The following is a 19,285-nucleotide window of genomic DNA, read 5'->3' as shown; positions in this document are numbered from 1 at the left end:
GCAATTTTATCAGCGGCAGGGGAGGTGTCAGGTGACCCACCCACTTTGAGCCCCTTAAGTGGAAAATAAATGCCCACTTAAGGGCTTCATCTTGCCACCACCACCAGGATTAAACTGGTGACAGGAGAAGTCCACACCAAGCAACCAACCAGCAGCTTTCCCTGCACAGTCTGATAGCGGGAAAGAGTAGGTCCCTTCTCAATGGGCACCCCCTACAGAGGACATCCCAAAAGTGAAACACACCCCTGATTTCCCTACCTCCTGGCCTATCTACCCCAGCCCCCCAGCCCCTAGCCAGGGCCTGCCAGCTTGGTTCCAGCGAGACCCCATACATACTTGCTGAGCTGGTCCATCACTGCATGCCTCCGCTTGGCCTTACATAGGAAACATAGGAAATAGGAGCAGAAGTGGGCCATTTGGCCCCTCCAGCCTGCTCCACCATTCAATAGATCATGGCTGATCTTCTACCTCAACAACATTTTTCCGCACTATCTCCATATCCCTTGACATCTTTAATATGGACTACAGCGATTTAAGGTGGCTCACCCAACCTTCTCAAGGGCAATTAAGGATGGGAAATAAATGCTGGCCTAGCCAGCAACACCCGCATCCCATGAAAAAAATAACAAAAAAATTTGTTAAATATCTAGAAATCTATCAATCTCTGTCTTGAACGTACTCAATGAGAACACCTCTCGTTTTTCTAAACTCTAGAGAATGCAGGCCCAGTCTCCTCAATCTACCCTCATAGGACAATCCCGCTTTCGAGCAATCAATTTGGTGAACTTGCATTGCACTCCCTCTATGGCAAGTATATCCTTCCCTCAGTAAGGAGACCAAAATTGTACACAATACACCAGGTGCACTCTCACCAAGGCTCTATACAATTGCAGCAAGACATCTTTACTCCTGTACTCAAATCCTCTTACAATAAAGGCCAACATACCATATGCATTCCTAATTGCTTGCTGCATCTGCCTGTTAGTTTTCAGCAGACATCAACACTTCCCAATCTCTCACCATTTAAGAAATACTCTGAATTTCTGCTTTTCCTACCAAAGTGGATAACTTCACATTTTTTCACATTATATTCCATCTGCCATGTTCTTGCCAACTCACTTAGCTTGTCTAAATCCCCTTGAAGCCTCTTTGCATTCCCCTCACAACTCACATTTCCACCTAGTTTTATGTCATCAGCAGACTAGGAAATATTATATTTAGTCCCCTCATCCAAATCATTCCTTCCAACATAAGGTCAGAAGTGGGGATGTTCGCTGATGATTGCACAATGTTCTTCATCATCCATGCTCCATGTCCAAATGCAGCAAGACCTGGTCAATATCCAGGCTTGGGCTGACAAGTGGCAAATAACATTCACGCCACACAAGTGCCAGGCAATGACCATCTCCAACAGGAGAGAATCCGACCATCTCCCCTTGATAGCATTACCATCACTGAATCCCCAACTATCAACATCCTGGGGGTTACCACTGACCAGAAACTGAACTGGACTAGCCATATAAATACTGTGACTACAAGAGCAGGTCAGAGGCTAGGAATCGTGCAACAAGTATCGCACCTCCTGACTCCTCAAAGCCTGTCCACCATCTACAAGGCACAAGTCAGGGATGTGGTGGAATACTCCCCACTTGCCTGGATGAGTGCAGCTCCTACAACACTGAAGAAGCTGGACACCATCCAGGACAAAGCAGTCTGCTTGATTGGCACCACATCCATAAACATTCACTCTCTCCACCACTGACGCACAGTAGCAGCAGTGTGTACCATCTACAAGATGCACTGCAGGAATTCACCAAGGCTCCTTCGACAGCACCTTCCAAACCCACAACCACGACCACCTAGAAGGACAAGGGCAGCAGATAAATGGGAACACCACCACCTCCAAGTTCCCCTTCAAGTCACCCACAATCCTTACTTGGAAATATATCGCCGTTCCTTCACTGTCGCTGGGTCAAAATCCTTGAACTCTGTGGGAGTACCTACACGATATGGACTGCAGTGGTTCAAGAAGGCAGCTCACCACCACATTCTCAAGGGTGACTAGGGATGGGCAATAAATGCTGGCCCAGCCAGCGAAGCCCACATCCCGTGAATGAATAAATTTTAAAAGATTACGAAAAGCTGGGGCCCCAAGCACTGATCCTTGCAGTACCCCACTAGTTACAGCCTGCCAACCTGAGGATGGCCCACTTATTCCTCTCTCAATTCCCAACCAATAAGCAATTTTCAATCTGTGCTAGTATATTAGTCCCTATCTAATGTGCTCTAATTTTGTTTACTAACCTCTTGTGTGGGACCTTTTTGAAAATCTCCTGAATATTCAAATAGACCACATCCACTGGTTCCCCCTTATCTATTCTGCTAGTTACATCCTCAAAAAACTCCAACAGGTTTGTCAAACACCATTTCGCTTTCACAAATCCATGTTGACTCTGCCCAATCATGTCATTATTTTCTAAGTATCAGTTATCACATCCTTTATAATAGCAATTTCCCTGTTACTGGTGTTAGGCTAACAGGTTTGTAGTTCCCGTTTTTTCTCTCCCTCTTTTCTAAATAGCAGGGTTACATATACAACCTGTCAATCTGCAGGAATTATTCCAGCATAGTGCATCAAATATCTCCAGAGCTACCTCTTTCACCACTCTCGGATGTAGATCATCAGGTCTGGGGGTTTACCAACTTCCAGTCCCATTAATTTCTTTCAGTTCCTCATTCTTCCTGGTCCCTTGATTTCTCTAGTATTTCTGGGAGGTTTTTTGTGTCTTTTTCCGTGAAGACACAAAATATGTGTTTAGTTTCTCTACCATTTCCTTATTCCTCATTATAACTCTCCTGTCTCTGCCTGTAACAGGCCCACATTTGTCTTTGCTAATCTTTTCCTTTTATACATACCAATAGAAGATTTTACAGTCCTTTTTTATGTTTTTTGTTGGTGTACTTTCACATTTTATTTCCCCTTTCTTTACCAGTTTCTTGGTCCTCCTTTGCTGAATTCTAAAATGCACCCATTCCTCAGGCTTACTCTTTTTTTGACAACTTTATAAGGCTCTTCCTTTGATCTAATACAATCTTTAACTTCTCTTGTTAGCCTCAGTTGGATCACTTTTCCCGTTGGGTTTTTGTGCCTCAAAGGAATGTATATTTGCTGTAAACCACATATTACTTCTTTAAATGATAGCTATTGCCTCTCTACCATCATACCTTTTAATGTAGTTTCCCAATCACAGCCAGCTTGCCCCTCATACCTTCGTAGTTTCCTGAGTTTAGATTTAAGATCCTAGTTTTGGATTGAATGACATAATTTTCAAACTAAATGTAAAATTCTATCATATTATGGTCACTCTTCCCTAAAGGCTCCTTTACAATGACATTATTAATTAGCCCTTTCTCATTGCACAATACTGGATCTAAAAAAGTCCATTCTCTAGTTGGTTCCTCAACATACATTCTAGAAGATTCTCTCATATACATTCTAGGAATTTGTCCTCCACAGCATCAGTGCTAATTAGGTTTACCTCGTCTATAGTTAGATTAAAGTCCCCATGATTACTGTGTTACCCTTCTTACATGCACCTCCAATTTCCTGATTTATACCATGCCCTACATTACCTCTACTGTTTGTGGCCTATAAACTACTTCCACCAGTGTTTGCTGCGCCTTCATGTTTCTGATCTTCAAACAGCGGTACTGGTTATGGCCACCGCTCCCAGAGGCGCTGCCAGTACTGAAGAGCTGCTGGCCTCTTAATGGTTGGCAGCTCTCTGAGGTAGGGTAACCTGGCTCTGAGCAATGGAAGTCCTACCTCAACTCAATTAATAGCCAATCAGCTATTTAATGGCAGCACAGCAGCTGTCTAGGGAGGAGGGCAGCCTCCATGCTCCCAATTTTTTAGTCAATGGGGAGAGGATTAGGGCCATGTTAAATCCAGCCCCAAGTTTATTATAATTTGAGGCAAGCATCCTCATTAGCATATTTAAATAATTGACATTCCTCTTATGAGCAGTTTCATAACAATCAAATCTTTCCAACAGTCATTGTTGAACCGTAATCAAGAGAGAGAAACCTTGATAATTTTTCTCTCTGCGTTGCTTGGGCAGACTGTAGTCAACTATAGTACCCTCACTGCTGCTGAAACCAAGCACAGCAAACTTCACAGAAACCAAGGCTGGGATTTTCCAGCCCAGTCATGACGGGACCTGCTGTGGGAGTTTTGGAGGCCCAGCCAAATGTCCATTCACTTTCGATGGGACTGGATGATCCCGATGGCGGGCAGGGTTGGAAAATCCCACCCCAAGAATGAAATCCAAGATATTACTTAGTACAACACCGTGTGATGCATTTACCTGCTAATGGGGGTAGGAATCAATTATACCCTCACAATGTAAGTCCTAATCAATAAATTAGATCAATTGTAATACATCCTGATGATATATCATTACTGACTTTACATATTTTTCAATATCCAAGTCGTTGAGTTCCGTGAATTGCTCATATTCCTTGGCATAGCTTTTCAGAGGTATTAGTGCTTTCTCAATAGCATTTTTTATTGTATTGCGCAACTCTTGTACGGGTGGTTCATTATGCCATACAGGCTCGAGCAGTGGTGTTCCACTTTGAAACATCTCCTCCAGGACAAACTGAAAAATAAAATTTTTTAAAATCATTAGGAAAGAAAAAGGCAATTATGTGACCAATAATGTAATGAGGCATATGTTATGGCACATTGTAAAGGAATAAATGGTAAATGATAAGCTGCTCAAATCCCAGAGGGAAACTTGAAACAGCTGCCATAACTGTTTTGCAATTTGTATTTTTATTTCGAGATGCGTGCCTTGAATTCAGTAGTAATAAGTCCACCGAGTCTTAGAGTTTTTTTACAAAACTAAATTAAACATTTATTAATAAAAGAAATGATTTTAAGCATACACAGGTCTACAAATTACTGCTATGGTAACTCCTAAATCCCTTAATCAATCTAGCTCCCAGTTACATCTCTGTTAAGGCAACAGTAAAACAACATAGTGCAGCATCTTACCTATGTCGGGCAGGCTGGGCGGGGTCCGTGATCAGCTGCATGCTGCCATTTTACACCTTAATTGGCCCACCCAGCGTAACGTGTGGCCAGTACCTGTGCGGGTGGGGGGAGGAGGGAGAGTCGGGGCCTATGTTCTTTCACGCATGCACACGAAAGAGCGCAGCAATCTCGCTGAGGCACGGAGCTGGCTCAGGGAGATTAAGTTCATAATAAAACTTTTGAATAAATGAACGGAAACATTATTTAAACATGTCTCCTCATGTGACAGTGTCACATGAGCTGTGACATGTTTGTACATTTAGCAACATTTATTTAATTATTTTATTAAACCTACAGGAAACCTCTACCCGCCCATGGATGAGGTTTCCTGAAAAACGTGAAGGCTGCTTGGGCTCTTTGCCTGCTGCCAACTTAAGGTTGGATGGGCAGCATTGCTAACAACTTTAGTTGTTTTTTTAATGGCCTTAATAGGCCGTTGACAGTTCGGCGGGTGCACAGCCGCCTCTGGCGCATGCCCGCCCAATGAAATATCTAAATGACACGCGATGACATCGGGATGCATGCGCATAATTTTGCGCGTTGGCATGTCGAGCCCACCCGCACACACCAACGGCAATATTCTGGCCACAGATTTGAACAGACCCAGGCAAAGCACACAATGCCCTGCCCTGGACAGTGATATTTAAAATGAATTCTCTTAGCTTTGGTTCCTGGAGACAGCAGCTGGAGGTTTTTCTCACTTGTTGGATTTTAGAATGCCTTCTTCTTACACGAAATCTCATCTCCTTTATACATGTTTCTCCCTTTTTAATGTAAATCCCATTGTTCCAATATGTCTTTTCAACTTTAATTTTTCCATAATATAAACCTTTCATATTACTCATATTATCAGTAATCATTGGGAAAAATAAACACACTGTTTGGCTTAGGCTCTGTTGGCTAGGTATAACACCTTACCATCTCTTTGAAATTCATGGGCTGAATCTTCTGGTCGGCATGCAGAGGCGAGCCCAACATGCCGATGCGTAAAATGATGCGCGATGTCGTCGGATATGTGTCCCAACGTCATCGCGTGTCATCTCAATATTTCGTTTGGTGGCCGCGTGCCGGAATCAGCTGCACGCCCGCCGAACTGTCAATGGCATATTAAGGCCATTAAGAATGTAATTAAACTTGTTAAGAACGTTGCCCATCCAACCTTAAGGTTGGCGGGCAGCCAAAAAGCCCAAGCGGCCTTTTCATTTTTCAGGAAACCTCATCCTCGGGTGGGATGAGATTTCCTGAAGATTTTATAAAATCAATAAAATAATTTCCCCACCTTTACTAACATGTCCCAACTCATGTGACACCGTCACATTAGGGGACATTTAAATAAATTTTAACATCATTTATTAAAGCTTTTTATTGCCTATTCAATCTCCCTCAGGGAGACTGCTGCGCTCAATTGCGAGCATGCGCGAAAGAGCACAGGCCCCGACTCTCCCTCCTCCCCCCGCCTGCAGAGGTAGCACTGAGCTCTACTGGCTGCGCATTATGCTGGGCAGGCCTTAATTGGTCTGCCTGCATAAAATGGTGGTGCGCAGTCGACTGCCGCCCATGCCCACACCCGCCCACTCCCACCCACCATAGGAAAAATTCTCTCCTGTCATTCTGGTTTATCTAAAAATGCAAATTTTCTTCACAACTCACATTCTAAAACTTTAGCCATGGTTACGTAGTTAGCATTTCAAATCTAGTTTCCCTTCTGGTACATCAAAGCACCCAGACCAGCTGTCTGTAATTCAATTAAAACCCACACACACACTGACTTAACAGGGAAACTAATTCAAACCCCACTATTAACCTACCTTTACTATAAATTACAATAATATTTTGAAAATCATTATATTTTCAAGACACATGCCTGAAGCGCCACTGTGCTTTAGTCATGGATCTCAGTATCCTAAGGCATCCTGCAATCAAATTGCATGGCACATCCCATGTGCATGACCAACATATAGTATGCTAGCAGCCTGTACAAAGACCGTGCACTAGGGAAATTAAGGGCAAGTGAAGATAAACAAAAAGGATAAATACACGAGGAAGGAACGAAGGAAGGAAGAGAAGGCTGTGCTGATGGTGTGATATGAATTGGGTTGAGCATGGACCTGTTGGATTGAGTGGTCTGTTTCTGTGCTGTAAAATTCTATGTAATTCTATTTAAGGCTCGTCAATGCCCCAATATTTATTTTAGTTAAGGATCTTTCACATAAGGCTGCTGTAGTGCCCGAGCACTGCATTCCAGACCTTCAGCCCACATTTGGAACATGTCCTGTAGGTCAAACAAATATTACAATAACATTTTTAAAATCATTGAGAACTGGGGGACCCAGATGTTTTTTCAATGGTTTTCCTCCTTGCAGTCCTCTCCTCCTAAAATAAATTCTCAAAAATTCTCTCCTTATCAGCTTCTCCACTCCATTTATTGCAAATTTCAACTAATCCAGAGTCCTTTCCCGCACAAAATCCCAACACCGGCCTTTACCCATTTCCACCAGCTCCCAGAGACCTAACAAAGCAATTTCACTATCCTCATCGTCAAATCCTTCCCCAGACTCTTTCTACCATATCTGGGAAATCTTCTCTCTGTTCTTTTGACTCTGGATTTAATGCTTGCACTCCGCCCATTCTGCTCCACTATCAGTAGCCAATTTTTGAGCTACTAATTTGCTGTTCAATTGAATTCTCTTCATAAACCACTTCACCTTCGGGTCTTCTTCCAAAAGATTCTTTAAAACCTTTCTCCTAAATTTTTTCAGTTTTTATTCAGGGCTTACCTTTCCTCCTTGTTCTGAGATGTTCAAGATGACAAACAAAATCTATTGCTGATAAATAGTTTGGAATATGAAAGGACAGCCAGCTCCTCAAGCTTGGTGCTTCCAAAGACTATGTACAATCTACTCTGTCCTCAAACCTACTACCCCATTAAATATTCTGAGGTAAAGTTTTGCATAAAATTCCATGATTCCAAATCACATTAAGCACAACAATCTATCAGTTTTACCTTTTCTATATGAGGAACATGCTGTGTGGCCGTGATTGCTTTGTCAAAGAGAGCCACTACAACAGGTTTAAATCTGTCCAGTGTCGTGCTGAAGTGCACCCCGTTATTATCCAGATTGAGGTCCAAAATAAAAATGGGCATTTTTCTGGGCCTGAAATACAGAAGAACAAACAGAAAGATGAAACAACCAACAAACCAAATCCCGAGGGCTTTGTGAAAAGCTACAGGAACGAGGGGCGGATTGGATGGCTCTACATGCAACATTCCTGAGGGCTGATACAGATTTGATCAACATGCCTCCCACTGTCCTTCCTTCCCATTCCTATGACTTAACGTGAGGGCCACTGCCAGCCCCAAGTTGTTCAGCTTCAAATGGGCAAGCTGGCTCTGGAGATTGAAATTGAAGCCCAATTTAGAGTGAATCTTGATTCTTCCAGTTTGGACATGTGCTGTCTGCATTGCATAAGCTATGCACCTGAAAGAAACCACAACCAATTTCTCCCCATTCAACTCTGTGAAAGAGAGCTGTGTTATTTACTAAATATTTTAATAGCTGTAAACTAAGAATAAAATTTATGAAGCAATTACAGCAATGGATAATGAATGATTAAGTCTGGCATGTTGTATTTGAAGAACTAATGAGTCTGTGGCTTATTAAAATATCTCTTGCTTATGCTGTTTATTAGTGTTTTTGAAATATGGGGGTGATATTGTCATTCTTACTGGACTGTTAGTCCATCATCATATCAACTAAGAAGCTGGGTGCCTTGCAATAGCCAACAACATAGAATCATTGGTCAGAATTTTAAGGAGCTGCAGTGGCCCTGCTCACCAGCTTGAAAGTCAGGGACAACCTTGCTTCTGCTGACCATGGAAACCACAACCGGGTTTTACGTTGAGCATGCAAATAATTGGCTGCAGTGGTAGCTTCTGCCCCTCTAAGAGAGGATGTCCCACTGCCAAGAGCTGCAAGCCAACCAGAGGGCCGGCAGCTCATTGGTCCCAGCTCCAGAGCAGAAACCATCAAGCAGGCCCAGAGTGCAGGTAAGTGGGATCGAGGCTCACTGCAGCCAATCAGGCAGGTCCCACCAAGGGTTAGGGGAGGGGTTGGATCGTGAAGATAGGGTCTTCTAGCAGAGGCAGCACTTGCAGCTTGTGAGGAAGGTCCTCCGTACGCCATAGGGTGCTCAATCGGAAGGCACCCCTCCTTCCCATCCCAGAGAGCACAGTCTCCCTATATGCCAAGGTACACATCAACCACCGGTAAAATAACAGCATTGACAAGAGGAAGTCCTTAAGCGGCCTTAAATGGCCTCAGGGCTTGCATGCACCTACTCCAGCTGGTAAAATGCCATCAGTGACAGGAAGGCCATGGACATGGCTCCTCCTGCTTTCCAACCCGATTTCATAACCCATCCATTCCCAACTCCCCCATCCACCACCCCCAATTCCCTTTCCACTCCCTTGGGCTCTGTAAAATCCCAGCCATAGAAACTTACAAAACAGGAGATCATTCAGCCCATTGTTCCTTTGCTGGCTCCTTGAAAGGAATTCATGTTTAGTCCCAAATTACCACTTTTTGTAAGCCTCTCATTCTCGAGCACTTGTCCAGCAAAGCTTTAATATTATTTATGGAATTAGCTTCCTTTACCTTTCAGGTAGAACCTTCCAGGTCTGACAATTCTCTGATTGAAAAAGTTCTCCTCATCTCCCCTCTAGATCTTTATCCAATGACTTTGAAATTATGACTTCTAATTATTGACCTATACACCAGAGGGCATAATTTTTTTCTTAATTACTCTATCAAAAACTCTAATCATCTTGAAAAGTCTAATAGGCCACCTCTTAACTTTCATAACTGAAGTCTCTCATCCCTGATAACATAATGATAAATGGAAGTCCATGGAACTAAGGAGAAAGTGGCAGTATGCATGCACGTTGGTTCAATGACTGAAAGCAAATGGTAGACGGATTTTCTTGTACCATTTCTTAGGCCTTTATATCTTTCTTGAAGTATGGTGCCTAGCTAAGGCCTATCCAGTGATTTATAAAGCTCTAGGATGATCTCAGTGTTTTTAAATTTTATGCCTCTATTCATAAATCCAAGGAATCCATATACTTATTTAACCACCTTATCAAATTTGATTTGCGTATATGGACACAAAAGTCTCTGCTCATCTATCTACACTTTTTGAAATCATACCATTTATAAGATAGTCTTTCAATAATAGCCCTCTCAAAATGCATCACTTCATACTTCTATGCATTGAATCCATCCGCCATGCTTCTTTCCATTTCACTATTCTGTCTATGCTACCCTGAAACATATAACTTTCCTCATATTTATCTACAACTTTGCCAAGTTTCAAATGAACTGCAAACTTCCCTAACTCTGAGTCTAAGAAAATAATTAAAATTGCAAAGAGTAGTGGATCCAATACTGATTCATGGGGAACACCACTGTAAACTACCTCCCAGTCCGAGAAAATCCGTCTACCCTTTGCTTTCAGTCATTGAACCAACGTGCATGCATACTGCCACTTTCTCCTTAGTTCCATGGACTTCCATTTCTTAATAAGCCTTTGTGTGGCACTTTGTCAAATGTCTTTCAAAAGTCTACATATACAAAATCTATTGCAATACCTTAGTTAAACTGCTCTGTTATCGCATCAAAGAATTTGATCAATTTATTCAGACATGATTTATTTTAACAAATGCATGCTGGTGATCCTTGCTTCTCCTTCTTCTTCTTCTTCTTGAGTTCTCTGCCCAGAGGCAGATCCAACCCACAGCACCACGTTCTCCACCATCGTTAGGGCAGGGAGGCAGGTCCCGAATCCACCCCTGCTGGAATGGGGATCAAGCCCAGTGCTGTCGGCTCCAATCTGATCTACACCAGCTGTCCAGTCTACTGAGCCAACTATCCGGTGCCCCATCCCTCCTCCCAAGGAATCAGAGTTGGTGTCAAAATATACACTCATACATGCATGTTGTGGTCTAGAGGTATGGATAGTGATGGTAGAGATTCCAATTTCTGTTCATCACATGGCTTTCAGGAATCTCTCCAATGCTTACTGTCTGCCATTGATAGGTCTTGGAAGGATTTACAGTTTGATGCTCAACCTAAGATAAAAGCAAAATACTACAGATGCTGGAAATCTGAACTAAAAACAGAAGATGCTGGAAAAACTCAGCATGTCTGGCAGCATCTATGGAGAAAGAAACATAGTTCACATTTCGAGTCCATATGACTCCAAACTCGAGCTCTGAAGAAGGTTCCAGTGCCTCGACAGGTCCGGTGGAGCACTGCAAATCAGTCCACCAGGGGTGTCGCGCATCATTGTCGCTTGCTGCGCGCTCCACAACCTGGCGTGGCAAGAGGGGGGGAGGCGGGGGAAGGCAAGGCTGAGGAGGAGATGGAGGAACTGCATGTATCCTCCAATGAGGACGTCGAAGGGGGTGACTATGATGAGGTCTTGAAAGCGAGGATGCCAGCAATGAGGCCATCACACTGGCCAGACGAGGCAGGTGTGCTCGGGAAGCCCTCATAGCCGCAAGATTCGCAGAGGATGATGACGAGGTGCAGTGAGGACAGTCCTGACATCCTCACCTTGCATTTGTGAACATTTGACTCCTGAGTGGCTGATGGCAGCACACATACCTTCAGTGCTCAGGCTCATATCATGGAGACAAAGTGGAGGCCCTAATAATCACTAGATTCCAGGAGGACGATGACGACATGCAGTGAGGACACTCCATAGATCTTCACGTTGCCTCTGTGAATGTCTGACTCCTGTCTGGCCGAGGGCAGCTCGCTTGCGCTCTGTGAACAGGGTCATATCATGGAGATGCAGCCATGAAATTTTAAATGCACTGATCCTTTGTCAGCCTTCAACACCTGACCCCTTTAGGAGCACAGCGTCACCAGTCACAGATGCTGAAGAGATGGGGGGGGCCAGCCCCACCTCAAAGCTGCTGAGAGCACACAGAGAGAGCGACGGAACTCTGTGACGCCTGCCCACGACATTTTGGCAGCAATGACAAGCACCATCAAGGTGCAGGCATCACACATGTGTCCAGTAAGTGAGAAGCCAGACCATCACTTTGGTCTGAAGGTTACATACTGTACCGGGAAGAGGCCCTGGATTGAGACACCTCCCTTTATCTTGTGAAGGAACCAAGGTATCACATCTGAGTGATACAAGCACTGCTCATCATAACAAGGAGCCATAGGCAAGGAGACATTCTTGGGAGTTTATTTACAATAGTGAATATTAAGTACAAGTGATTAACACTCATGCCCAGGCTGTGCAACTATATCTTCTTCACCGAGGTGTCAGCTGTGGCTCAGTTCATAGCACCCTCGCCTTTGAGTCAGAAGCTTGTGGGTTCATGTCCCACTCCCGGAAAACCAAGAACTGTGAATGTACTACAAAGAGTTACATCTTCTTCACTGCAGGTGTCAGCTGTGGCTCAGTTCATAGCACCCTCGCCTTTGAATCAGAAGGTTGTGGGTTCATGTCTCACTCCCAGAAACCAAGAACTGTGATTGTACTCGAAAAGAGTTACAATCTGTGACTGTTGATAACTCGAAAGAGTTACATCTTCTTCACTGCAGGTGTCAGCTGTATCTCAGTTCATAGCACCCTTGCCTTTGAATCAGAAGGTTGTGGGTTCATGTCCCACTCCCGGAAACCAAGAACTGTGAATGTACTCGAAAGAGTACATGCGAATTGTTGATAACTCGAAAGAGTTACATCTTCTTCACCTGCCTAACACTGCCGCTATGCCTTGGTGTTCCCCCACACCCACAGTGGATGCTGCGCCCTGTCTGTGATGGCCTTGGCAGGCGTCGTCTGGAGGGCTGAGAACTTGAGGGCCCTGGCCTGTTTTCAGGGTCCTGCTGTGCGACAGTGGCACCCTCCTCAGCCTGTGGAGCTGGAGCTGCTGGGGTCACAGGAAGAGGGGATTCGGATGGGCCAAACACTCCTGGAGTCACCAGGGTGGATGGCCCCGGGGTGTGCATCTGCTGATCCTCCTCCCTATGGGTATCCGAGGGCCCCCGGCTGACTCCCTGAAGAGGAGGGGAAGCTGGAGTGAGATCGAGCTGCCCCACACCCTTCTCACATTGACATTATTGGAGGCCAACTATGGCATCAGCGATGGAGTTCAGCCCGCACAGCAGGTGCATTGGCATGCTGGTGCTATCATTTCAAACTGGAGGCGGACGGACTCCTCCATCGTGCCTTGTAATCTGAGGAGTGCAGCAGACATCCTTCATGATGTACCCAAGCTTGCCTTTGCAGGTCCAGCAACTGAGATATGACCGAGTCCAGAGGCTCCTTTTCTGACTCAGACTCAGCAGGTTTCTCCAGCAGTCCTCCGAGTGCCAGAGACCTGAGAAGTCGCTGCCGCTGCCTGCTGTATATCAGACAGTGTGATGTGCTCACCAGATTGTGACCCCTAGAGTACTCTAGAACTAGGTATCACCGAGGTGTGCATCTCTGTGCTGGTGGAGGATGGAGTGAGCGCTGTGACGTGTCTTCAATTAGGGTGTCATCAGATTCTTCTTCCGAGGTGCCTTCGGGACTTGAGTCAAGGACCTGGATCATGGCCCCCACTTGGTTGCTTCCTAGATGTGCCTGCAAAAGCAAGGAGAGATAATTGGTACATAGCAGGGGACTGCAGAACAAGGGAACTCACATGGTTGACTGATGGATGTTGCATTGCCGGATCCTTATTTGGTTGAGCACCACCGACCTAACTGTCAGCACAGGAATGGTCCAGATCATCACCGGTCAGCTGGATGACACTATTTTCGAAGTTTGTGAGGACCTTGATGTCAGAAATTCCTTCACCAGTCTGTGCCCTCTCCCTTTTGTTATATGCCAGCTTGTCCTGCAAGAAGAAAGATGCCTGCCAGGCCAGATAACAAGGATGCCTGGGATGTGTGGTTGCTGAGTGGTGCCATGGATGGGATGTGGACATGATCCGCAGGGCAGATGAAGGTATGTGTGAGAGAGTGAATGATGATGTTCCTTGCATTGGCAATGAGTGAGATCTCTGTGGATGTGTGATGGGTTTGAGAGTGTGTGAGTTGAGAGTGATGAGAAGAGTGACTTACTCTGGCAGAACGGAGGAGATCATTCTCCTGTTTCAGCACTGGATGGCTGTCTTCTTTTGCAGGGAGTTGGCGCTAATCACCGATATCACCACCTCCCATGCTGGACTGGTGACCTTGCTTGCTGGTCTTTGCCCAGAGAGGGGGTAGAGAGCATCATGGTGGGCCTCCACTCCGTCCAGTAGGTGCCCAAGGGAGGCATCGCTAAATTTTGGGGCAGCATGTTTCCTCCCTTTGGTAGCCATGACCTTGCAGCAGCTTCCAATCCCTTAGGGAGTGCTAGCTCTGTGCAGGGACGCCCTTTAAGTATACTACTTGGATTACTGACAGCCTGAGGCGACAGCGGGGCCAGCGTGTTTCCTGGGAATGCATCATTAGTGAGGCGGGACTTGCTGGGAATGGGGCGATATGGAGCGAAAGCCCACCATTGCGGCCGGCAGGTAAAGTGTCCTTTTTCCTGCCCGCTACCACACATTGTGTAAATCTGGGACAATTCCACCCTCAGTTGTAGCAAATCATGAAAGAAAGTTGAATATAACTGGACAGGCCACTCGGTCCGATGACAAAGATGGCAGGGGCCCACCCTCCCCAGCTGACCCCGCAAAATCATCCTCACTAACATCAGGGAACTCATGCCAAAATTGGAACTCATGTCCCACAAACTAGTCAAGCAGTAGTTTGACGTAGTCATGCTCACAGAATGGCAACATACCAGAAGTGTTCCAGACTTCTCCATCACCATCTCAGGGCATGTCATATCCTGCTGGCAAGTTTAATCCACCAGAAGTGGCAACTGGATACAGTCAGAAGAGAGTCCTCAATATTATCTCCTGATCCAATGAAGTCTGGTGGCATCTGGTCAAACATGGGTGAGAAAATGTCCTGTTAATTACCACCTACTGCTCTCCTTGACTTATACATCACTGCTCCTCCAAGTTGAAAACCACTTGGAAGAAACACCAAGAATAGCAAGGGCACAGAGTGTACTCTGGGTGAGGGACTTCAATGGCCATCATAAAGAACACCTTGGTAGCATCACTGCTGACCGAACTGGCTGAGTCCTGAAGGACACATCTGTCAGACTGACTGTGGCAGATACTGAGACAACCAACAGGAAGGAAAAATTTACTTGACTCATATTCATCAATCTATCTGTTGCACAGGTAGTCCATGAGACTATTAATAGATGTGACCACCATACAGTCCTTGTGGAGACAAAGTCCTATCTTCAAACTAAGGATGCCCTCCATCCTGTTGTATGTCACTACCACCATGCTAAATAGAATAGATTTTGAACAGATCTTGGAGCTCAAAACTGGGTGTCCATGAGGTTCTGTGGTCTATTAGTAGCAGCAGAATTGTATTCAATCACAATCTGTAAGCTCACTCTAAGGGGTCCAACAATGATTCAGTGAGGAGTGTAGGAGAGCATACCAGGTGCTGCGCCAGGCGTACCTAAAAATGGATGCCAACCTGGTAAAGCTACAACACAGGACTACATGCATGCTAAACGGTGAAAGACATATGCTAGAAATGGAACTAAACAATCCTACAACCAACAGGACAAATCAAAACTCTGCGGTCCTGGCACATTCAGTTGCGAATGGCAGTGAACAATTAAGCAACTAACAGGAGGAGGAGGCTCCATAAACATCCCCATCCTCAATATTTGGCAAAGCCCAACACATCAGTGAAGAAGACAAGGCTGAAGCACTTGCAATCATCTAGAGCCAGCAGTTTCAAGTGGATGATCCATCTCAGCCCCCTCCTGAGGTCCCCAGCATCACAGATGCCAGACTTCAGCCAATTCAATTCACCCCACGTATATACAGCAAAGGTCCTGACTATATCCCAGCTATACCACTGAGGACTTATGCTCCAGGACCAGCTGTACCCCAAGTCAAGCTGTTCCAAGTACAGCTACAACGCTAACATCTGCCCGACAATGTGGAGAATTGCCAGGTATGTCTCTTCCACAAAGAGGAGGACAAATCTAATCCAGCCAGTTACCACCCCATCAGTCTACTCTTGATCATCAGCAAAGTGATGGAAGGTGACATCAACTTACTCAGCAATAATCTGCTCACCAATGCTCAGTTCAGGTTACCGAGGGCTACTCAGCTAAGATCTGATTAGAGCCTTGGTCCAAACATGGACAGAAGAGCTGAATTCCAGAGCTGAGATGACTGTAAATGCTCTTGACATCCAGGCAGCATTTGACTGAGGGTCCCATCAAGGAGCCCTAGCAAAATGGAAATTTAATGGGAATCAGGGGGAAATCAGTCCACTGGTTGGAGTCACAGCTAGCACAAAGGAAGATGGTTGTGGTCATAAGAACATAAGAATAGGAGCAGGAGTAGACCATTCAGCCCCTCAAGCCTGTTCCATGATTCAATAATATCATGGCTGATCTGCTTGTGTTTCAAATTGCACATTCCCATTTACCCCCGATAGCCTTTGATTCCCTTGCCAAACAAGAATCTATCTTCCTCTACCTTAAAAATATTCAATGACCCTGCCTCCACCGCCTTCGAAGGCAGAGAGTTCCAAAGTCACACAACCTTCTGACAGAAAACATATCTCCTCAACTATGTCCTAAAAGGGTGACCCCTAATTTTAAAACATTGCCCCAAAGTTCTGGACTCACCCACTAGAGGAAACATCCTTTCCATGTTCACCTTGTCAAGACTGTTCAGTATCTTCTATACTTCAATCGAGTCACCTCTCACTCTTCTAAACCCCAGTGGAAACAAGCCCAATCTGTCCAATCTTTTCTCATAAGACAACCCACTCATTCCAGGTGTCAATCTAATAAATCTCCTCTGAACCGCCTCCAATGCAATTACATCCTTCCTTAAATAAGGAGGCCAAAATTGCACACAGTATTTGAGATGTGGTCTCATCAATGCCCTGTATAACTGATGCATAACATCCTTACTTTTATGTTCAACTCCTCTCGTAATAAAGGATAGCATTCTATTAACTCTCTTAATTACTTGCTGTGCCTGCATACTAACTTTTTGTGACTTGTACTAGAACACCTAGATCCTTCTGCACCTCGAAATACTGTAATTGTTCTCCATTTAAGTAACACTCTGCTTTTTTATTCTTTCTGCCAAAGTGAACAACTTCACATTTTCCCACATTAAACTCCACTTCCCAGATCTTTGCCCACTCAAGTCATCTCAGCCCCAGGGTATAACTGCATGAGTTCCTCAGGGAAGCACACTATGACCAACTATCTTCAGCTACTTCACCAATGACCTTCCCTCCGTCATAATGTCAGAAGTGGGGATGCATGCTACCAATTGCACAGTATTCAGTACCATTCGCAATTCCTCAGATACTGAAGCAGTCTGTGCCCACATGAGCAGGACCTGGATAACATTCAGGCTTGGGATGATAAGTGGCAAGTAACATTCGTGCCAGACCATTACCTTCTCAAGGGTAATTAGGAATGGCCAACAAAGTCAGAATCAAAGTCTAAATCAGAATCCCCTTAAAAGTAACAATACCCTAGCATCACGATCACTGCTCGACTTGGGATAGCCGGCTTCAGTTGATGTGTAGTGCCCCTCACTTCAGAGCTAGAGCGTGGCCAGATGGGCAGCGCCTCTCTCCTGTTAATGCACAGCATGTTCATGGGGAACCTGGTGTTAAATTGTTAACAGATGACCTGATTCTAGCCTGGGGCTTCGTACTTGGCAGAGCAACTATCTCATTGCGATCTAATGAAATGCTGGCCTTGTCAGCGATGACCACGTCCCACGAAAATAATTTTAAAAAACACAAGTGCCAGGCAATGACATCTCCAACAATAGAGAATCTAACCATCTCCTTGAAGTTCTTCAGCATTGCTGAATCTCCATCACTGAATTTTGGGAGTTACCATTGACCAAATACTTAATTGGACCAGCCAAATAAATACTGTGGCTAGAAAAGCAGGTCAGAGGCTGGAAATTCTGTGCAAGTAACACACCTCCTGTCTCCCCAAAGCCTGTCCAGCATCTTCAAGGCACAGTGTGATGAATACTCTCCAATTGCCTGGATAAGTGCAGCTCCAACAGCACTCACAAAGCTCAACACAATCCAGGAAAAATCAGCCTGCATGATTACACTCTATCCACCACCTTAAACATTCACTCCCTGCACATTGGTGCACAATGCCAGCTGTGTGTACGATCTACAAGATTCACCGCATCAACTCACCACAGTTCCTTTCAAAGCACCTTCCAAACCTGCAACCTCTACCACCTAGGACATCGGAGCATCAACATCTGCAAGTTCTCCTCCTGACTTGCAACTATATCGCTGTTTGTCGTAGCTGAGACACAATCTTGGAACTCCTTCCCTAACAGCACATTTTAGGTTTAGGTACACTCACACATGGACTGCAGCGGTTAAGAGGCAGCTCACCACATCTTTGGAAAGGCAATTAGGGATGGGCAATAAATGCTGGCCTAGCCAGTGATGCACACATTCCACAACAAAGGTATTTTAAAAATCTACTTCCTTTGTGAAGATAGACGCTAGGTATTCATTTTGAAACAATTGACATGCCATTATACTACAGGTAGTATAAAACTTGAGTATTTCTGAAAAAAGAGACATGCTGTCGAAGCTTTTGCCTTGCACTCATCAGGATTTGCGAGAATACCATTTCTAAAAGGAACAACAATTTATGCAACATCTCTACCACAAGCCTACCTTCACTCATCAATATACATGTTGGGATTCTTACAGTTCCATTCGCTATAAGGTTAGCCTTATCAGCAATCTTGTACATAGTGCCCAAGCCATTTGTTCACTGTGCAAGCTCGATGCTGGAATAGGGCAAATCAAAGCCATCCTGCAGGGTATTAGCTACCCTGATCAGATCATTGATTGTTGTGTATTACGCAAACTCATGAATGGCCTTAAGGCTGCCACTTTCGGTCCTGAAAAGTGCCCTGTCTATCTCAGATTACCCTGGAAGGGTAAGGTGTCTCCAAATTTGAGAAACAGGTGAAGCTAGCCATTCCACGCTGCTAAAATGGGGTGGAGGTGGGTGGGGCCTCGGGCA

General features: G+C 44.9%; 1 protein-coding gene across 1 annotated transcript in view; it reads right to left on the bottom strand.

Moving 5' to 3' along the window:
* The window catches only part of dnah1 (dynein, axonemal, heavy chain 1), a 532,475-nt gene that overhangs the window by 449,750 nt on the left and 63,440 nt on the right, over nucleotides 1-19,285 (bottom strand). Inside the window, 2 exon segments of the mRNA XM_078543835.1 lie at nucleotides 4,468-4,661; nucleotides 8,103-8,253. Of these exon segments, the coding sequence (XP_078399961.1) occupies nucleotides 4,468-4,661; nucleotides 8,103-8,253 (345 nt within the window).

This window comes from Cetorhinus maximus, chromosome 6 (genome assembly GCF_964194155.1).
Source record: "Cetorhinus maximus chromosome 6, sCetMax3.hap1.1, whole genome shotgun sequence".
NCBI lineage: Eukaryota > Metazoa > Chordata > Chondrichthyes > Lamniformes > Cetorhinidae > Cetorhinus > Cetorhinus maximus.
Note: the sequence above shows the minus strand (reverse complement) of the source record. Positions and strands in the feature narration are given on the sequence as shown.